The following is a 23,065-nucleotide window of genomic DNA, read 5'->3' on the forward strand; positions in this document are numbered from 1 at the left end:
CTCCCGAGTGAGGAATTACAGTTTTTAAAAAGTGTTGTGGTATACTGATTAGATTTTCTGTCATTTACTAAATTAGGCATAGTTATTAAAAAGTGACCAGGTAGGTTTCCAGTCATCCAGAGATGCCTCATGGGGTAGAATACCTAAGTACAGTGTAAGGTACAGAGGCTTCCTACCAGAATAAATTTGAGGGTGGGGAAGGATGAGAATCCTACATTTATCCTATTTAGTTAAAGTCATCACACACACACACAAAAAAAGTCATCACACATCTGTTGGATGTTTTTGTTTTTCAGAGAGTGTTCAATACTGTAGTCCAGGTGGTTTATAATATTATTTGAAATGTGCAGTTATTATCAGTTTATATAATTGTACCATTTGGTAGCAAAGGGTTTTCTGAATCGTGGCCAAGTATCCTTCGTTTTTTGGAGAAGCGATGATTTATAAATAAGCTAACCCTCCAGTTAAGGTGAAACCCAGTTAACTACTTCCCAAGGCATGAGAAGTAGCCAATTATGTACTATCATGGGAAATAATTTTTAAATAGAATGGATGAAAGGTGTAAATATATAAAAGTTGAGCCACATGTTAGAGAAATTGTATTTATTTTTGATTGAAAGAGAAAATATAGTGTTACTATTATCAAGAACATTACATTCTTATGTTTTGGTCTAGATCTTCATGCCTGTCATTATTAGACATGCAGCATTTCATAGCTAAATAATGCCATTGTGATTTATTCATATGACAACTTTGTAAAATGTACAATATCTTCATTGTATTTTTTTAATACCAGATTGCCCAGTTAGTAGTTAGCCTTTTATGGGGGAAAGTGTTGTATTTGTTTCTGTTTTCTTATACCAGGGAGGTAGAATCACTGAGTAACTTGATAAGATGAGTTCAGTTAGTAAAAAAATTTAAAACAGAACCTAAATATCTCCTGACTGTTTAAAATCTTTCTTGTTGTTGTTTTTATGGGCAGTGGGGCATGTGGTCTCCTAGTCACTCTCTCTGCTCCTGATGCTCTCTGTTTGCTGTCCTTTGTGGTGTTCTGTTCATGTCCAAGGCATCAGGTTTAATTCAATTATGACAGAAAGAAGAATGAGAAACATCTTCACCTGGATATCTCCCAAGTGTCTCAACTCAACACAGCCTGTCTGAGTCAGTCGCCCCCTAAAATTTTGCTCTTCCACTGCTGTCCCTCTCTTCATTAATAAGCAGCATTGTGGTCTGCTCAGTTGCTCATGTGAGATACCTTGACACCTCCCTCTTTCTTGCCTCTCATATCCAGTAAGTGATCCTCTGATCAATTCTACTTATACTCCTAAAGTTGTCTGCTTCTCTGTCTCTCCACTGCTCTATCCCAGCCTAAGCCCTGGTCATCGCTCCCTGGAACTAGTGCAGTAACCTCCTAACTGGACCATCAGTGGGATCAATCCCTTGCACCTGGCAGCCAGGGGGAGCTTTCAAAAAAGCAAATGTGATCAATACTTCATACTCTGTCTTTGAGATAAAGTCCAGAACCCCTAAGATGCCCACAAGACCTTGCATGCTCTGGCCCCTCCTCTCACACCACTCTCCTCTTGCTCTCTCTCTCTGCTTAGTGTAGTCACGTGCCCTGCTCTGGATTCCTCAAACATTTGTTCCTTCCCTCCACCAGCACAGTGCACATTCGATTGGCTCATCCCGGATCCCCTATTTAGCATCTGTCCTTATCATTACCCTGCATTATTGTGCCCTTACCATGCACCAGTAGTGTGCCAAGCACTTTATGCAGAGATCTCATTTCTTAGAACAATCCTGTGAGGTAGGTACTATTATCATCCCACTTTTCAGATGAAGAAAATGAGGCACATAGAGGTTAGATAACTTGCACATAATCATAGAGCTAGTTAGTGCTAAACTGCAGTCAGACTCCAGAACCTACTTTCTGCTATCGATGGGCCCAGGAATACCCATAAGCTACACTGGTGGGCAGCACTGGTGCTTCTCAAGTGTTCTCTACCAAGTCGTGAATTCTAGGCTTCAGTATGTTAATAAGACATCAAAATAAAGAGTGTTATTCCAAATGATCTTAAGGTAGTGTAAACCAAGAAGTATCTAGAACTGCCTATATGGAGATTGTGTAATCACATAAGTAATTCATATACCAAACAACATGATTCTTAGGAAGTCTTCTTTGAGCCCTCTCACTCCTAAAGCTGGGTTAGATATCCTTCTCTAAGCTTCTATAAAATCCTTTCTATCATTGTTATTGCCTCAAATCTTTTTTGAAATAGGGTGATTGTGTGTGTGTGTGCGTGAGAGAGAGAGTGAGAGAAGAAAATGAGAACAAGAGGGGAATGATAAGTAAAAAATGCCTAATTTTTAAACCCTCTGTCATTGTATTTACTATGCAGCACTGTCTCTTTGTATAAACCCTTGAGTACAGTAATACCATGTCTTATTCTTCTTGGCCACTTGAGCTCTTGGCATAATGCCTGGCACATGGCACTTACTAGGTACTCAGATATTTGTGAATGTACACTATCACTAACTAGCAGAGCCAGGATTCAAACACAGGCCTCCAGGGCTGTGTGACTGTAAAGCTCATGATCTTTCCAACACATGGTCCCTGCCCATCTCAGGAATGCACAGTCTCAAAGGGGATAAAACTAATTGACTCCATCACATGAATACCATGATTTTGCAAAAAAAAAAAAAAAAAAACAGAGACAAGATATTTTCACCCTTCAGAGAGATTCTCATCTAAGAAGCAGGAAAGTGAACTGAACCTTATTGAAAGTTGGCAGGAACCTAATGAACATTGCATAAGCTTGATGCATTAGTGAAGAAAGGGGTCAAAGTTTTGTGTACTTTGAAAATAGAACTGTGCGATATAGGCTGTCCTTTCGAAATGGGCCAGTATTGTTGGTTGAAAAACCCACACCCAGGAAACAGAAACTCTCCTACATTGTAGGTGGAAGTATAGATTGGCACAATCTCTTTGGAAAATAATTTGGCAATAATTCATAAATTTAAATTGCACATATCCTTTTTACCAGCAATTTCAGTTCTAGAAGTGGGTTTTACAAGTATACATACACATATGCACAAAGAAATATGCACCATTATATTGATAGTTGCATTGTTTCATAGAAACAGAAGATTGGTAACAATGTAAATGTCCAATAGGGACTGATTAAATATATTATTGTGTATTCACCTATGAAACGGAATACTATACAGGCATAAAAAATTAGGCTTTTCTCTACCTCCATGAAGCTTTTGCCAAAATAAATATTTTAATTACAGAAAAAATGCCATTCATTAAAAAAAAAAAAAAAAAAAAAAAAAAAAAAACCACTGTATGTGTCCTCATGTTTGTGTATGCACAAAGTATTTCTAGAAGAATTCACAGGAAGCTAGCAGCAGTAGTTGTCTCTGGGCAGGGAAGCTGTGGGGAAGATGAGAAGGAAACACTTTTCACTGTCTATTCGTTTATATCTTTTGAATCTTATACTGAGTCTATATTGCCTATTCAAAATTAATAAATTAATAAATATTTAAACTCACTATATAAAGAGGCTTGGAAGTTGGATTTTTTATTAGTACCTTTTAATTTTGAGGTAATTCAAATTTACAGCAAAGTTGCAAGACTACTGCAAGAAACCTTTTATTCTTTACCAGTTGTTTCTATTTTGCTCTATTTGTTTCTCAGTTTCCTTGTATATATTTTTACATGTGCATGTAATTCTTTTTTTAAGCATTTGAGAGTAAATTGGAGACATCTTGCCCCTTTACAATTAAATAATTCAAGGCTTATTTCTTGAGAACAAGGACATTCTCTTAGATAACCACAGTACAATTATCAAAATCAGGAAATGTAATTTTGACACAATCCTAATATCTAATTCATAGCTCATGTTCAAATTTCATTAGTTTTCCCAATAGTATCCTTAATAGCAATTTTTACCTTAGTCTAGGATTTAAACCAGGAGTGTGCTTTGCATTTACTTGTGATATGTCTTTAATTTCCTGTAATCTAGACTATTAGATTCTTGATTGTGCCCTTTTCCAGTTATTCTGTAGAATGTCCTTCAGTTTAGGTTGTCTTATAATGAGATTCAGGTTTGTGTTTTTGGCGGGATACCACAGAAGTGACTGTTGTGTCTTTCTCACTGCATCCTAGGAGGAGGCACCGTTTTAGTCTGGGTTCTCAGCCTTGTGGCTGCAGGAGATAAGGCTCTCCTTCAGCACACACCCAGGAGCTCTCAGGGCATTTATGCAGCTCATGAGCTGGGAATTCAAAGCCCTGAGCTCATCCTTTTCTTTCACCACTTTGTCCAGCAACACATCAGGAGCAACCAGTCAACCTCAATATATACATTAGATTTCCAAAAATGTTCAGAAGTATCATATACACAGTCACCAGCTCCTTGCTTCTGATATGTGTTTGATTGAGAGTATCCAAAGGAGATATTTTGCATTTATCTGTTGCCAGATCACATTATAGACTATCAGTGCTGTCTTTATTACTGTAAAGAATTATTAGCATCTTTAAATCTAAACAGATTAGAGAGCCAATTCCAGAAATCCCAGAACGAATTCAGAAAACTCATCCTTAGGGCCGAGCCCATGGCGCACTTGGGAGAGTGCGGCGCTGGGAGCGCAGCAGCGCTCCCGCCGCAGGTTCGGATCCTATATAGGAATGGCCAGTGTGCTCACTGGCTGAGCGCGGTGCGGCTGGTCTCAAAAAGGACAAAAAAAAAAAAAGAAAACTCATCCTTAAAACTCCTTTCCTCCAGGACTACTCTCAATACCAAAATCTGTATTTGTCTAGGTTCTCCAGAGAAACAGAACCAATAGGATATGGATATATATATTTGTATAAGATAATAGAAATCTTTCCATGAACTTTTTGAAGTACCCTTGTATATCTATATATATATATATTTCTCCACCTCCAATGGGGTGGGTGGGTGTGTGTGTGTGTGTGTGTGTGTAAAGAGATTTACTGTAAGGTATTGGCTCCTGTGATTATAGAGGCTGAGAAGTCCTAGATCTGCAGTTGACAAGCTGGAGACCCAGGAGAGCCAATGGCATAGTTCCAGTCTGAGTCCAAAGGCCTGAGAACCAGGAGAGAGCTGATGATATAAGTTCCATTCCAAGTCTGAGTCTGAAGGCAGGAAAAGACTTATGTCCCAGCTCAAAGACAGTCAGGCACAGAGAAAGAACTCTTTCTTACTCAGCTTTTTATTCTGTTCAGGCCTACAACAGATTGGATGGTGCCTGCTTACACTGGGGAGGGTAATCTACTTTACTCAGTGTACCAATTCTAACATTAATCTCATCCAGAAACACCCTCATGCACACACCTGGAAATAATGTTTAATCAAATATTTGGGGACCCTTTGGCCCAGTCAAGTTGGTACAAGAAATTGACCATCACAGGTACATATGTCAGTTTGTCTCATTATTGGTAATATTAGCTTTTATCACTTGGTTTAGGTGGTTACAAGGTTTCTCTACTGTAAAGTTATCATCTTTCCCTTTGTAATTAATAATAATTTGTGGGGAGATACTTTGAGGCTATGTAAATATCCTGTTCCTTGTCATATTGTTTTTATTTTTTTTGGTGGCTGGCTGGTACAAAACCCTTGACCTTGGAGTTATGACTCTGCACTCTAACCAACTGATCTAACTGGCCAGCCCTGTCATATTTTTAACTACTAGTTCTAGCATCCACTGATAATTTTCTGACTCGTGTCATTCCTTCTGTATTTATTCATTGACAGTCTACTTTAAGAAAGAGCTTTTTCATATCTCATTTATTTATTTATTTAAGTATGAATTTATATATTCTTATTTAATTCAAAGGATTATAATCTGTCACTGACATTATTTATTTTAATGCTCAAGTGGTTCCAGATGTGTCCCAATGGGAGCCCATTCACGCTGGCTTCTGTGTCCTTCTGACATGTCCCTGTCATTCTTTGATCACTTCCCTACTTTCTGGCTCATCAAGCTATTCCAGGCTCATCTTGTGCTTTCCCTGTCCTAGTGATGGAATCAGCTTTTCTCCAAGGAGCCCTGAGTACTCTTAGTAAAGGAGAGTGGTTTTACAACCAGCATCTGCGTGTTCTTGCTTTACATCCCTCTCGGTGGACAGAGCTAGGGAACGTGTGAGTACACGTGTCCCTCCTCCTCCCTCTTCCTCTCTCCTCTCGTTGTCTTCCATATACCGTGAATTTGTGCTGATACCTACAATTTCAGTTCATCCCCACATATTTGATTACTTCCTTTTCCAGCAGTGAAAAACTTGTCTCAGAGGTTGAGTTGGAGTAGGTATCACTTGATTTTATTTTTCTGTATTAAAAATTGCTGTTTGTATATAGATTATGTGAAGTTGCCCAGATAAAGAGAAGAGAAGATATTTTCTGTTGGGACATGGGGATATGGTCTATCTTTTGAAAACTAGGTGACATCTTACTGTATTTTATCTGCAACCCCCACCCTTTTTTGAAAGTCATAAGGGTCACCAAAAAAAATAAAGTGAAACCAACATGTAAATAGGAAAAAAATGGTAATGATGATAGGTGATTTAAAGGTTTTTTACATCTGATAACCTGAATTTTCTCTATAAATAGGATAAAGAATCATTTCTGAAAGAGCGAAGGTGGGCTAAGAGGACTTATTTGTCCATTCCTTTTTATTATTATTATTATTCATTAAATATATATATATTTTTTTTGTCTTTTGTCTTTTTCCGTGTCCGGCAACGGATCGCAACCCTCAGTGTTGCCCCCGTACCGGACCGGGGACCGGCAACGGGATCGCAACCCTTGGCGTTGCTCCCGCGCCTCGCTCAGCCAGTGAGCGGGAACCGGTCTGTATGTGGGATCCGAACCCTCGGGCGGGAGCGCCGCCGTGCTTCCCAAGCGGCGCACTATCCAGTGCGCCACCGGGCCGGCCCATTATTCATTAAATATTTAACCATCCCCTACTAAGTGCCACATCCCATATTACATGCTGAAGGTAAAACAATGAACAAAACAGATATGGTCTCTATTCCCCTGGAGACAGATAATAGTCCAGTAAACAAAAACCGACTTGTGATAACTATGGTAAAGGAAACAGTTGTGGGATGATGGGGCTGGAGGTAATTTAGATGGGGAAAGAACTTGTATTCCAGGCCAGAGCACACAGTGATCAGGGTAGGTGGCATGAGATGAACCAATATCTGGGCATCAGTTTGGCTTGAGATTGAGGCTTCCCATTGAAAATGTTTTAGGTTAGGAATGAGCAATAAGATTTATTTTATTACAAAATCACACTTGCTGCTGTGTGGAGAATGGATTGAAAGGAGGTCAAGAGTGGTATGAGCAGACCAGTTAAGATAACACCTGTGATTGGTAAGATACCTGTGACTTCATATTGTTGCTAGCACTTCACTATCAAAACTCTTGGTCTATAGGTGAAAAAGTGTAGCTTATTGTTGATTTGATTTGCATTTCTTTAATTGAAAGGGAAATCAAGACATTTTCATAGCATTTATTTTGATACAAATAGTTGTATTGGTAGGGTTGCTGTAACAAATTGCCCCCACAAACTGGGGTCCTGAAACAAAGAAATGTATTGTCCATTGTTCTAAAGGCTAGAAGTCCAAAATCAAGGTGTTGGCAGGGCCATGCTCCATCTGAAACCTGAGGGGAAAGATCCTTCCTTGCCTCATCCTAGTTTCTGGTGATAGTCATCAGCCCCTGCTTCCTTGACTTGCAGCTGCGTTGCTCCAGTCTCTGCCTCTGTCAGCACATAGTGTTCTCCCTGTCTGTCTCAGTCTTCACATGGCATTTTCCTCTTCTTATAAGGACAACAGTCATGTTGGACTAGGGTCCACCCTAATGACCTCAACTTGATTACCTCTGCAAAAACCCTTTTTCTAAATAAGGTCACATTCACAGATACTGGGAACTAGGGCTTCACCATATTTGGGGGGTAACACAGTTGAAGCCACCACACTAATGACCCATGTTTTTTGTTTTTTCAGGTGGCTAGCCATTTTCTAACACTATTTGTTGACATTTGTTATTGGTATATTTATCTACTGTTTCAAAATTTCAACATTATCAGATACCAAAGTTTTCAGGGACACCAATTATATAATCTCTATCATCTCCCACTTCTATAATTTTCTTCCTTCTACTTTAGCTTTGTTTTTCCATTTCATTGTGCTTACTTTGCCTTTTTTCTTGTCTCTTCTATTTTCAGCAGTGTCTATTCTCTTTTTTATGTCTTGTAACATGATCTTCACTGCTGCGGGATTTCTTTTTTTCGTTTTTCTTTTTTTTTTTCTTTTTGCATTCCATTTTTTTCTTGAGCTCTTCCAGCTTCTTATCTTTTTTTAAAAAAAAGATTGTAGGGGCCAGCCCGGTGGCGCACTGGATAAGTGCGCCGCTTGGGAAGCGCGGCGGCGCTCCCGCCCGAGCGTTCGGATCCCACATACAGACCGGTTCCCGCTCACTGGCTGAGCGAGGCGCGGGGGCAACGCCGAGGGTTGTGATCCCATTGCCGGTCCCCGGTCCGGTACGGGGGCAACACTGAGGGTTGCGATCCGTTGCCGGACACGGAAAAAGACAAAAGACAAAAAAAAAAAAAAAAAGATTGTAAACATTATTTCTCTTTTTTAATATGTCTTCCTTGATCTCTTGTTATAGAAGGCTATATTTTCTTTACATTCTTTGCTTTCATGCAGAAATATTTGTTCATAATTTTTCTACTTCATGACATACTTCTTTGGGAGTAGGGTATTCCTGATCTGCCTTTTGTCTATCAGATTCTTTACCTATTTTTTTCCTTTTTTTCTTGTAATATCTTATCATGGGCCCCATTCTGGTTCACTTCTGATTGTTGTCATCTTTGAAGAGGTGTGGTTCATTCTGGCTTAGTTAGTTGTTGAAGGATAGTGTGCAGAGTGACCAGCAGGCGACTGAGATTGCTGGTCTCCTGATCCTCCCCTTCTCACTAAGTCTCTGCCCTGCAATGGCAAGAAGTTTACCTGACTAGCAAGCAAGTCCTGTATGTGTGCCTGAGACTTCTGGGCAGTGATTTAGCATTACCTCTTTTCATTTATCAAGACTCTGCTGCAGAGCAGTTGCACCTACTTTTTCTCTTTTGCCTTACCACTCTGAGAGCCTGCTTTTTGAAAAAAATGTAGTTTCTACTCATTTCTTCATTTAACCCCACCCTACGGCAATTCAGAAGTGTCCACTGGGATTCATTTTGTTCCAAAGCCAACTGCATACTGAGACCTGGCCATTCTTCACAAAAGATTTTTGGTTTGGGTACTCAGGAACTGCAACCTACTTTTGGCAAACTCTGCTCCAGTTCCTGGGATTTGCAGAGGCAAATCTCTCAGCAGCCTCCTTCAACTAGGTCTAGTTTTCATAGCATTCCACACTCTTTCTTCATTGATTGTGGTTCAGAGTTGTGACTAGTTTTTTGTTTCATCATAGGTGATGTTTTCTTTTCTGGGTTTTTTTGTTGTTCTCCTTGTTGATTTTCAGAGGGTAGAATAGGCCCAAGGTATCATTACCCTATCCTCCTTTAATGGGAATCTCTTGGATGGTATTTGAAGTTGATACTGGACTCAACCTTAGAGAACTTGAGCATTTAGAGATCGGTAGAAAAGGAGGAGCCAGCAAAGGAGACTGGAGGAAACCCAGAGAAAAACCCAGAGAATGTGGCCTCACAGAAGCCAAGAGAAGAGTGTGTTGAGGAAATGGGAGTTATTGTCAAATGCTGCTGAGAAACTAAGAAGAGGACAGAAAAATCAACCTATAAATTTAGCAATTTCATTGGGAGCTTACTTTGGGGAGTTGGGTCAAGATTTACTGAAGTGCAGGAGTGGAACCCAGATTGGAGTTGATTGGGGAAATAATGAAGGCAAAAAAATAATAATAAAAGGGCATGCATAGGTGATACTTCTCCTGAGAAATAAGAACATTCACAGCGACTTCAGACTTCATTTGCATCGAGAAGAGAAGGAAGACAGGCCAAATCAATGTGATCAAGCAACACCTACTCAGAAAGTGTATGTTCCTCATGAAATAAATGAGTAATATTTATTTACAAATAAAGATTTTATTAAATACATCATTCACAGAGAATTTTCCTCCTAATTATAATCAATTCCATATATTTCAAGAAGTTAACCAAGAATAGCACCCAGTTCTCTTAGTGGGTGAATCTAACTCAGAAGCCTCAAGAGGACATTTGAAACATAATCATCTGAAATAAATTCCTTTTCCTCTTCTTCCCAGCACAAGTTAAATATATTCTTATCCCTTATGTTCAGTAAGTTTTCACATTCTGTCTAGTTTCCTTTTGAAATAACTTGAATTTCTCTTTTCCTCATTTCTACTACTGCTCTCCTCATTGAGCACCTATTGATCTCTTTCACTAGAAAGGTCTACTGATTTCTTATGCCAGTCATTTCCAATTTAAACTTCCTCAGCCTGGCTTTCAAACCCTGTCATGTCATGTCAAATCTGAAGCCATCATACGTTCCCGGCTGTTCCCCCAAACTTCCTCACACAAGCTTTCTGCTCTGGCTAGGGCTGCCGCCTTCCTGTTCCCTAACCCCCCCATGTCTTACACTTTTCTGTTCTCTGCCCATGACTGATCTAAAGGAGCCACTCACATCCTGACTTCCCCTCAGAGATGGTTTCGTAAATAGGTGACGTGCAAATCCACAAGGCTACGTTTTTTAAAAAACCAATGTTTCAGAATTCACGTACAAAGGTCTATTCTCTGAAGGCATTACTTTTATATTTTCTTTATTGCTACTCATTAATTCAAAAATTTTTAGAACCACTTTGTTTTATTTAGAAGCCAATGAAAATATCTGTCCTTTTCAATAAATATTTTTAAACTTTTTGAAGAAGTCTTGAAAAATCAATTGCTACTAAGCTATTTTAGCCATTTAGGAAGATCTAAAGGGGAAAAATAAGTGAAGATAGCAAAGACCATAATACTGGTGTCAGAGATAAGGTATCAGGAATGACTTCACAGAGGAGCTGGTGCTTTAGGCTTTTGAAGAATGAGTGGCTCTCATTGTAGGCAGAATGAACCCCATGGGCAAAACCACGAAGGCACGGTGCCCTTGGGAACTGTAAACACGCATTAATGTGAAAGTGAGAGTAACAGAAAGAGAGAGAGATGGCGGGGGAGATTTTGGTGGGAGGAAGTGTTGTTAGTAGGTAGGAAATGGTGGTGTTAGGTAGTTGAAGAGAAATGTGGAGGCCAGACCTTATGCCACCTGCTGTGGAGTTTGTACTGTATATTACTCTTTATTGCTCCTTATCGAAAAGGGTTTATTGTGATAATCTTTTCCACTACAATACAAGCTTTTAGTATCGTACCTATCATACTATATTGTATTATTTATTTACAACACTTCCCTGTTCTTTACTCCTTTTTTAATTCCCAGGGTTAGTTAGGCCCCAGTGTCTGGCACAAAGTAGATATTGAGTAAATATTTGAAGAGTGAATTATAAACATTTGTCATAAAAGGTTTACATGCAAAGGTCCTAAAAATGCCTTTCTTGGTCTCTTGTAAGAGATGATGTCACCCCATTTGTCATGTAGGATAATTATTGCAGTTCCTTCTGGAGGCAAAAGGTGCAGTGACTATATTACCTTGGTACTTACTTTACACCCTAAGGCTTTCCAAAGCAAATTGAAAGTTTGAGTCAGTTAAAGTGTATACTGGCACCATCTAGCGGTGATTTTAAGACCTAACCAAATTGAAAGTCACATATTTGATAACCAAACTTAGACTTTCAAATAAGACAAGCTTCTAACCTTTTCTGAATTGCTGAAGCATTGCATTGAATACTGTATTTTGTTGAGCCTTTGCCACTATATTCAAGTTAATAGTTATGCATTCAATGATTTTATAGATACATCTTTTTGTTTGTTTGTTCAGACTTTCAAATAAGACAAGCTTCTAACCTTTTCTGAATTGCTGAAGCATTGCATTGAATACCGTATTTTGTTGAGCCTTTGCCACTATATTCAAGTTAATAGTTATGCATTCAATGATTTTATAGATACATCTTTTTGTTTGTTTGTTCGTTTGTTTTGGCAGCTGGCCAGTATGAGGATCTGAACCCTTGACACTGGTACTATATAAAACTGTGCTCTAACCAACTGGGCTAACTGGCCAGCCCTATACATGTATTTTAATTGTATTTTACAAACATGATGGCCAGAGGTTTTGATAAACAAAATATCTTATTTGAAATAAAATAGAACTTCAGAAAAGAATGATTAGTAGCTCTAAAAATTATACAGCAAGAAAGTACATACATTATTGGACAAACCTGGAATCCTAGAACAGCATTCTAATCTCACACATTATTTGCTGTGTGTCTCTTAGTGACAGAGTTCCAAGCTCATGAGGTAATTTTTTTCTTAAAAAAAAAATCCTTTTGCTGCTTTTCTTTATTTTTTCCTCTTTGGACAGTGTTTTTTAATACTAAAGAAGCTTGTCCTTTTAATTCTTTTCCTTGGAGATACCTGTTGAACATGTACTGCAAATTTGCAGCCTAAGCCATAAAGACTTAGGTGATGAATCTTAGCTTTCTATTATTTTTGTGAATCTCTGAATATAAGTTATATAGACATTTTGCTTGTGACTTGTAGTTGACTGAAAACTGAGGCAGGGAATCAGATTATGATCATTGAATTCATTTCTTGTGTGCAGGGATTGCAAGGATTTCAGTAGCAATGTTAGTAGAATAAAAGCATTTATTAAAAATTTCTTTCATGCATAACACAATCAGAATCATAAGATTAATTGCCTTTTTTGGGTGCGGGGGCTGCTAGCCAATAGAGGGATCCAAACCCCTTGACCTTTGTGTGATCAGCAGCACTGGGCTCTACTGGGTGAGCTAATTGGCCAGCCCCTGAATTGCCTTTTTTGAAAGTACTTACTCAATGCCAGAGGGATATGGGGTACAATTACTGCCATTTTACAGATGAAGAAGCTGAAACACATTGAGGTTAAGTAGCTTTTACAAGGTCTCAATGCTTAATAGTCTCAGATGTAAAGGACTCCAAAGTCAGTGCTTTTAGCTACCACATTGGGAGGATGCATTGGAAAACCACAATAGAAAAATGCACAGAACACCTTAAAGTGGTTATTAACTCTTATTTAAATACACACTAACTACTTGATAAAAATCTTGCTTTTAATTTATTGTTAACATTATCAGCATCTGTTTATTTCTGCTCCTAATTACAGCTGACAGCCCTCATTCCAGCTTCAAGGAACTTTAAGATTCTGGCCTCTTGGTCCCAAATGCTTAGTTATTTCTCCTGCCTCACTGGCCATACCGCAAGTGTGCTTAGAGACACGCTGTCTGTGGACTAGCATTTGCCCATCTGAGCACTCCCATCATTTAGCTCTTGGATGTGAGACATGTATGTATATGTCTACCTGTGTTTTTTGGCAGGTGGAGCATGTTGGTAGCAACTGCTTGTGTGGAAACATCCAAGATCTGGGTCATACATGTTTACATGTGTGGATTATGTATGAATAGTGGATATATATGGGTTCTCTCTTTCTCTCTTCCCCCTCCCCTCATTTTTGTGGGGTTTTTTTGGCGGCTGGCCGGTACGTGGATCTCACCTTGGTGTTACAACACCATGTTCTAACCAACTGACATAACCCAGCCCTGGGTTTTCTAAATTTTATATTTAAATTGTTTTTGTAAATGTAGACACATACATTTGCACAATGCCATCATATCATACCTACTGGGGTTTTTAACTCTTTTCGTTCCTCCTATGACCTCCTCCCACCTGCCCACATGGATTTCCTCCTCATTTCCCTCCATCCACATCACCCACTGTGTGTATAAAAGGATGCATAAAACATAATATGTATTCTTCCATATTTTTCCATTTATGTACACATTTATAAAATATATCTATGTACAAATATACATTCAATACAAATGTGGGGTAGCTTTTTAACCTTTGCTTATGGGGAAGAGGTGGAATTATATTATATATATTTTTTAAACTACACATTCCATTGAACCAGCTATCCCATTCTTAAGACTTTATCCCACTTAAATAAAAGCACAGATTTGTAAGATTATGTATCAAGAGAGTTTTCTGCAGTATTGTTCAGGGTAGCAGGAGGGCAGGAGAATCATTGAATAAATAATTATATATCTACACCATGAAATTTTAGGCAGTCATTAAAAACAAATTTGATTTATACCAGAAGTGTCTTCTCTACCATTCTCTTTGCTAGGGATTTTACTGTTTTTATTCCTTTACTGACATTTTAGTGAGGTTTCAAGAAGGAGAAGAAATAAATGTATGTGTACAGCCTTTTTTATGATTGAAAATCTGGCTAAGTGGATTTCAAGACCTGCTTTAACTTCTGTTTCTTTTCCTCCTAGAGCTCTGAGGTTGTCTTCAACTGTTTTTGGTTTTTTCCTCTTTTTACCCTTTTGTGTATTGGAAACAGGACATCCCCAGCCACCAACAAGTTAAATTCTTCCTTCTTGCCTGGCTTTTAACCCTTCTGAGCATCTGAAAAGGCACAGTTTCAAACATTATCTCTAAAAGTAAACATGGAACCAATGAAACGTCAGTTCAAAAATTGTCCCTGGGATATTTGGACTTCTTGGAAATAACAGACTCATAGGAAAGACATGGCATTTCTATCTAAAAGCTACTTCTTCTTTTCTTTCGCTTCTGTACAGATTTGAAAAAGGACGCATTTACACCTTCATTGGAGAAGTCGTCGTCTCTGTGAACCCTTACAAGTCATTGAACATCTATGGGAGAGACACAATTGAACAGTATAAGGGACGGGAACTGTATGAGAGACCACCTCATCTTTTTGCTATTGCTGATGCTGCTTACAAGGCTATGAAGAGGCGATCAAAAGACACTTGTATTGTGATATCAGGTATTTAGAGGGGGTCCCCTGTATTCCCAAGGTCAAAATATATTTAATTTATTTGGTACTCAAGAATCCAAATAATTGATTTAAAACTTTTCTTGAGGTTAGAAACCTAAGCAATTTTATAGGAGAAAAAAAGTAATGAACATTAAGTACCAAATTAATTGTATCGTTTCTGATCATCCTCTCGTCTTGGTTCATTTACAAATACATAGTACACGTGTATGGCTTCTGGCCAATGGGTAGACCGAGCTACCATGGAAAAGACTTCCTCCTATCTCAAACACGTAAAAATGTTGAATAAAATAAAACAAAAGTTATTTTAAATAATAACAGAATGAAACCAAGTAAACAAAATATCAAGGTGGCAAAAATGAAGAATGAACTCAAAATCAGAGTGGTGTGTGGGAGCTAGTGTCAAAGGACATAACAGGGGCATGGGGGCCAGGAATAGGCTTTCAGAGCTGGGGCCTGACCTTTAAGGTCCAACAAGAAGGAAGATGGGCCACAGACCCTGTGTGCCTGAGAACTGGAGCTGAACTATCTACATCAACTTGAGCTCTTCAAGGAATCTTGTGTCGTGAAGTGGGAACAAGAAAAATATCTGCCCACTGACCCGGGATGGCTTCTCCCAAACTGTAGGAATTTCTTTTGGTGCTAATAATCCCTCACATTTGCATTACAGATTTTATGCTTTTAAAAATGCTTTTATGATTATTATTGTATTTTGGTTATCAAAACAACTCTCTGAGTAGAACAGTTCTACTTTAAAGAAAAAGGGTCAGAGGAGTTAAGTAACTTAGTGTTGGAGTTAGAGAATTATATCCTAGGACTATATTTTATTAAAACAAATTACAAAAATAATATTGTCTGATTATAGAGGGAGGGATGGGGAAGCAATCATATAAGTAAAAGCAAAAGTCCCTTCCCCTAGAATACCTCACTCCCCCACCAAATTTTAGCAGTAACAATTATTAACAGTTTAGAGTTTATCCTTATATACATGTTCTCTTCATGTGCAAATACATGTAGTCATACATGCATATGTAATTATATTTTAAATGTATAATTATATTATAGAAGTATAGTATACCTGCTATTACAAAACTTGTTTTTCCATTTAACAGTATATAGTGGACAATTTTTCATTAGAGTCTCTACAGAACTAGAGCATTCTCTTTAACAATTGTATAGTATTCCATTGAATAATTGAATCATTATTTATTTACCCAATTCCCTACTGATGTGTATGTTATTTCCAGATTTTAGTTATGACATACAGTGTAGTCTGCAGAAGTATTTTTTAAACTTTTGAAGATTATTTTTAATATTATTATTTGGTTATGTTAATATTTTTTAGTATTTCCTTAGGAGAAATAGACATACAGTGTAGTCTGCAGAAGTATTTTTTAAACTTTTGAAGATTATTTTTAATATTATTTGGTTATGTTAATATTTTTTAGTATTTCCTTAGGAGAAATTTCTACAAGTGAAGTTTTTGGGTCAGAAAGCATAAACATTTAAAAATTTTGATAGACACATCTAAATTAATCCCTACCCTCCCTCCCTTCACAATTATACCAACTGTCATGCTTTTTCTATGATAGCTTATATCTGGAGCTTGCTGGTTTTTTTCATGAAAATTACTCTAAATTACTCTTTAATTTTTTAAAAGAATTACTTTATCCCCTTTAAAATGAAAAGAAATTCTGCTATAGAAGATAAGGTTGTATGAATATAGCCGCGGCCACTGTTTGAATCAATACTTTTATATCTTTTTTGCTAGATTTAGGAGTCACTGCCAAGTACTAAGTCTGAGGAATTAGTATACTACATTTTATCCCTTGATATATATTTCCTTAGTAAATCTTGATTTTTAGTCTATTACTTCTGTAGTAGCTTTATTTTTTTCAACATGTTCAGGTCTGTTAGAACAATGCCAGCCATATCAAGACAGGACAAAATAACTCAAAAAGCAAAAAAAAAAAAAAAAAGCAAAAAAGAAACAGTGCAACACCAGGGATTTTAAATGAATAACACCAAAATCTTATTCCGTGAAAAATGAATTTACTCTTGGTTTAAATTATAATGTTAAGCCCTGCACAATTTTTCCCCCTAGGGGAAAGTGGAGCTGGTAAAACGGAAGCCAGTAAATACATCATGCAGTACATTGCAGCAATCACCAACCCCAGTCAGAGAGCAGAGGTTGAAAGGTAAGGATGATCTAACAATGGGGAGAAATTCAGATTGGAGCTTCATTTTCTTTATAGACTTAGCTAGGCCTAAACTCTGATATGTGTCGAGCATTTTTTGCTGATTAAACTGCTTTGATTCTCTTATTGTCTCTGTACTTCTATCTATATCACTATATCTATTTTTAGATTTTTTAATAGAAAAATACTGGGGTTTACCTAATTATAATACAAAAACAATTACTCTGAAACTGTTGAAAGTGTTCCCATTCTAGTTTATAACTTCTGCCTTATAGGTGGTCAGCAGAGCTGTTGTAATTTACACTTGTAGATTTTACCATTCAAGCTCTCATAGATTCCTTGCTCTTTCTACCACATGAGTGTTTTTTAAAACCGTTCTGAGTGAAACGGAGCTCTGGAAGGCAGATCCGTGCCTTCCAATCATGGTAACAACCAGAACCTACTGATTTTGGAAGTTCTAAATAACATTCATTTTCTAAAAGGGTTTCATGCCATACCATGCTGCTGCTCACAGTAGGATGAGTAATAAAGCTGGTCTGTACTGTCTGGGGGCCAGCATTTAGAACAGTGTCAGACACGTAGTAGTTGCTTAATAAATATGTATGGAATAAGTGGATGGGTTTTAAAAAAAAAAAAAAAAAAACATAGCTGTAAAGCAACAGGATGTGACTTTTTTATCTGGTGCAGCCTTTTTGAAGAGGAAAAAAAAAGTGTTTTCCTAATTGGCTACTTTGAAACTCAATATTAATTTACTGAAGAGTCATACCTCTTCGATTTATGAATAGGAAGAAAGTATCGCAATCTTCAGTTTTATGAATAGGAAAGAAGGATAGTGAATTGATATGAAAAAAGAGAATTTAGACTCAACACCCTATGTGGGCTTCTTCTTTTCATCACATTTGGGCTGGATTGCTAGGTCAAAAGAGGCATTTTTCTTCGTTGTGACATATCCCCACTTCTGATTCTGACTTTGCAATCTAACTTGACAAGGACAAAGTTAGAAGTTTTTCCAATTTCCTTAGGAGCTCAAGAGAGTAACTAGCTGAAAACCAAATTAATTTTATTTCTAATTGAGCATAGTAGCATAAGGCATTTATAAATTTACTATACTCTCTCAAGCATATTTTATTGAAGTTTTACAGTTTTCTTTATAAGCAAGCAGTTCCTCTCCCCCACCGCCACCCCAACACACACATGTGCACACACATTTTAAAAGTATGTTTTGTAAGAAGAATTTTGTCAGAGAAATGAAAACAAGGACATATGGCCTAGCATGAAGTTAAAATGTATCTACTGGGAGGAACTGCTCTATAGAAAGTTAGCATTCATCGAATAAAAAATGCATTAAGTAATTGGTACAAAGAAGAGATTCCATACAGCTTCAAACAAAATAATGAGCAATTTCTAAATTAATAAAGACCAAATTTACAGTGTATAACTAAGTGCAATAAAATTTCACTTTTCTAGACTTCATAAGCAAGTGTAGTCAGCCCTCAGGATCCATGAGTCCTGTATCCACGCATTCAACCAACTGTGGATCAAAAATATTTCAAAAAAATAAAAAATAATAGTACAACAATAATAATACAAATAAAAAACAGCACAATATAACTACTATTTACATAGCTTTTACATGTATTAGATGTTATATGTAATCTAGAGATGATTTACAGTACGTGGGATGGGCCGGCCCGGTGGCGCACTCGGTAGAGTGCGGCACTTGGGAGTGCGGTGGGCGCTCCCGCCAAGGGTTCGGATCCCATATAGAGACCGGTCCGCTCACTGGTTGAGCGCGGTGCGGGCACGACGCCGAGGGTTGCGATCCTGTTGCCAGTCGCGGTACAGGCGCGACACTGAGGGTTGCGATCCCGTTACCGGTCACGATAAAAGACAAAAAAAAAAAAACCAAATAAAAAAATAATAATAAAGTATGTGGTAGGGCCAGCCCGGTGGCGCAATGCTACAGTGCGCCGCTTGGGAGCGCAGTGGCACTCCCGCCAAGGGTTCGGATCCCACATACAGACCGGTTCCCGCTCACTGGCTGAGCGAGGTGTGGGTGCGACATGGAGGGTTGTGATCCTGTTGCCGGTCCCGGTCTGGTACGGGCGCGACATTGAGGGTTGCAGTCCGTTGCCGGACACGAAAAAAGACAAAAAGGAAAAAAATTAAAAAAATAAAGTATGTGGGAGGATGCACGTAGGTTATATACAAATACCACACTGTTTCATATCAGAGACTTGAGCGTCTGTGGATTTGGGTATCCTGGGGGAGGCGGGGCAGAAGCTCCTGGAACCAAACCCCTGTGAATACCACAGGACGACTGTGCTTTTAAAAATTGTATCATTTTCTGTATCATATTGTTTTAAATTTTTTCTTTATGTAAACAAAACATGTTAACTTAAAAGAAAACGCAAAAATCACAGAATTAAGTTGAAGGTAAATGTTCCCTGAAATCCCACCTTGCGCACCCCATCAGCCTCCTGCCTAGATAGCCATAATGAGTTGTGCCATTTCTTCCAGACTTTTAAGCATTTACTAACACATGTGTATGTGTGTGTACACTTACATGTGTACACACACACAGGGGTTGTGCAATATTTATTATTTTGCAACTTGATTTCACATTCTCTAATATATTTTAGACATTGTTCCACATCAGTACATATGGATGTACAGGACCTCATTCATTTTAGTACTTGTATAGTATTTCATTATAATGGGCCACAAAAATTTATTTTTATCTATCCCTATTTGTGGGCATTTAAGTTGGTTGTTTTTTTGTTTTTTTTTTTGATATTGCAAACAATGCTACAGTCAGCATCTTTGTATAAATATTTGCATGTGTTTTAGCAAAGTCTAGTTTTTTAAAAGTCCTAGTCTCTAAAACTTTTTATAATAATTTACTTTTATCTGTATTAAAGAGTGAAGAATATGTTGCTTAAGTCCAACTGTGTTTTGGAAGCTTTTGGAAATGCTAAAACCAACCGTAATGACAACTCAAGCAGGTTTGGAAAATACATGGATATCAACTTTGATTTCAAGGGGGATCCTATTGGTGGACATATCAACAACTACTTACTGGAGAAGGTAAAATGTACTTTATTTCTGAGGGTAATGTTTGTAAGTGCTGAATGTTTTTAAAAGTACTTGATTATATGTATAGAATTTTTTTTATTGCTTCAAAGTAGCTTTTAATCCTATTCTCCCTCCTCAATTAGCTTTCTATGATAAGGTATTTTTTTGTGTGTGTTCTCTTATTAGCACTTATAATATCAAGTTGGAAAAAATTATGGTCCCTGTAGATACAGATTTGTGTGTGTGTGTGTGTCTGTGTGTGTGTGTGTCTGTGTGTCTCTGTGTGTGTGTGTCTGTGTGTCTGTGTGTCTGTGTGTGTGTGTGTGTGTGTGTGTGTGTGTGTAGGGGGTGGCCATATGAGTGTGTGCCAACTTCAAAGTAAGATTTAACCAAAAACCAACCTAGGACTAACCAGTTCTAGTCTTTTTATACATCACCATCTTCCATACACTTTAATTTTAATTAATTTGAAATCTCATTTTCTTTTAGTTTCTATTTGTTCACTGCTTTATAGTAACACATTGTGTTTTGTGATCTTACATCCTAATTATAAAGCATACTGTGTTTGGTCAGTGAAAACTTAGAATATGTTTTTATCTGCCTATGTGAATGGTAGGCCCAATTTCTAGAAGATTCCAATTAAAATATTCCTCTTGGGACTGCCAGAGAGGTTGCGTCCTGACTAATCTTGATTATTGCTGAACCTGACTGCAAGAGAGCACATAAAGTGCATTCATCTGATTTTTACAGTTAAGCTTGTGTTAATAAAGTCAAGTTTCCACCTTGAGTTGTACTCAGATCTAAGCTGATATGGTTTCTCAGTTAAGGGTTTCCCATTCCAATTATGCCATAGCATTCTTTATGGTAGAATAGTGCAGTATAATCTTTATCATTGTTTGTTACATTGAAGTCAGACTGTTAAGGAAATAAGTGTTTTATCAGCGTCAGTTGAAAAACGACAGGAAATGCTAGGTATTTTCAGTCTTTTTTCCAAAATGTTTCATGGATTCACTTTATATACATATTCAATCAAAAGGATCCCTTTGAATGAACACACATTTTGAGCCCTGTCCTAACAGCAGCAGTCTTTTGGGGTCCATCTAAGGTAGGGGTCCCTATGGACTGATCTTGTTGAACTGATTTTATTACAGGCCATAACGCATTGCTCTTTAAAATGCCAGCAGACCCTGGGGAAGGGAATGTTAAGAATATTCTTTCCCATTCTTCCCGCTTCCAATCCCTAACCCTCCCCTCCTTTAATTCCATCTTTAGGCTCCAGGTTAAAAAAAAAAAATCAAAATAGCTTTATCCTTCAGAAACTTTAGTGACCTCTATTTTAAGCAGTGAAAAGAACTGTCAAAAAATTGCACAGGAAACCCCATAGAGAAAACCTTGTCTTAGATTAATATTGTTCACAGAGTCTTTAGTACATTTAAAGGCACTGTAGATACAAGATTCTCTAAGAAAGTGGCTCCCATTTTATTTTAGGGGCACATTTTAAGATTAATCATTTTAATGTGGTTTTTTTCAGTCTCGAGTGATTGTGCAACAGCCAGGAGAGAGAAGCTTTCATTCTTTCTATCAGGTTAGTAATCTCCTGTTATATAGACAACTGATTATTTGCTTAGTAGTGCAGAAAATCAATGTTTTTATATTGAGCTCTCCCCTGTCCTATGCCTCTGTTACCTCCATTGGCCTCACATGTCATTATACATGTGTGCACACATGCATATACCATACCCCACATGCTTCCTAAGAGATTGACAAGCACGACTGTTACAAAGAGCTAGCAGGTATTTAGCCAACCAGATGACTGCCTTGGTTGATCATCACCTACATTTTCTTGCAACATAGATAACAGTTTAATTATTTAACGTAGATTACCATGAAAGCTTTTAAAATGGTACATCCTAAATATGTTAATTTTGTTTTATTTTGAATTGAAGCTGTTTTCTGATATTTGGGAGTTCCAGAGCTGGGAATACAAATTTAGTTTATTTTGCTCCTGAAGACTATAAAGCAATATGATTACTTTTTAAAAATAACCAGGATTTCTAAATTCAAAGGAAAATTGTCTTCTTTATCCCATCAAAGCTTAGAAAAAAAGTTGAATACCTCTTTTCGGAGTGCTTTTAGAGTCTAAAACAAAATCTTTTAAATAGCTTCCTGTTGGCCAGTCTTTATACTCAGAGAACAAGTTTTATACATTATTATAATTTTTAAGCCCTACATAATATAAACCAAGGCTAATAAATAAGGTGGATGATCAAATTAAGCAATATTGTTTTGGATTTTTAGAAATAAAACTATAAATTAATAAAATTGATTTCCATGTATAAACTGTCTCTGAAGGTGACTGAACAGTGACAATTGAATACAATTCAGTTGAGTTCAATTTCTTCTAGGTGACTCTTTTAATAGACACTGCTCATTTGCATATACAAGTTCTGGTATATTTGGTTAAAAAATCGATTTTAAAAATCTGATAATTATACCTTTTAAGTAAACCAAAGCATAGTGTTTAATATAGAGAACTTAAACGTAATGTCTTCCAGAGTCATGCTCTCTATAAAAGAGATACCAATATTGCATTTGTGTTTTTAACAATTTGCCATGTTGTTTTTTTTTTGTTTGTTTGTTTGTTTTGTCTTTTGTCTTTTTTCCGTGTCCGGCAATGGATCGCAACCCTCAGTGTTGCCCCCGTACCGGACCGGGGACCGGCAACGGGACTGCAAGCCTCGGTGTTGCTCCCGCGCCGCGCCTCGCTCAGCCAGTGAGCAGGAGCCGGTCTGTATGTGGGATCCGAACA

At 37.6% G+C, this 23,065-nt stretch overlaps 1 protein-coding gene across 4 annotated transcripts in view; it reads left to right on the plus strand.

Moving 5' to 3' along the window:
- Nucleotides 1–14,745: 14,745 nt before the first annotated feature.
- Nucleotides 14,746–23,065, plus strand: part of MYO1D (myosin ID) — a 268,223-nt gene continuing 259,903 nt past the window's right edge. For 3 of the 4 annotated variants that reach the window (XM_008571094.1, XM_008571093.1, XM_008571095.1), the window contains exons 1-4: nucleotides 14,861–14,974; nucleotides 17,088–17,181; nucleotides 20,103–20,268; nucleotides 21,788–21,841. In XM_008571094.1, the coding sequence (XP_008569316.1) occupies nucleotides 14,935–14,974; nucleotides 17,088–17,181; nucleotides 20,103–20,268; nucleotides 21,788–21,841 (354 nt within the window). In that variant the 5' untranslated portion in view covers nucleotides 14,861–14,934. Of the gene's footprint in view, nucleotides 14,975–17,087; nucleotides 17,182–20,102; nucleotides 20,269–21,787; nucleotides 21,842–23,065 lie in introns of all 4 variants that reach the window. The other variant, XM_008571096.1, reaches the window with a different exon arrangement.

The sequence above is a fragment of the Galeopterus variegatus genome, unplaced genomic scaffold (genome assembly GCF_000696425.1).
Source record: "Galeopterus variegatus unplaced genomic scaffold, G_variegatus-3.0.2 Scaffold660, whole genome shotgun sequence".
In the NCBI taxonomy this organism is placed as follows: Eukaryota; Metazoa; Chordata; class Mammalia; order Dermoptera; family Cynocephalidae; genus Galeopterus; species Galeopterus variegatus.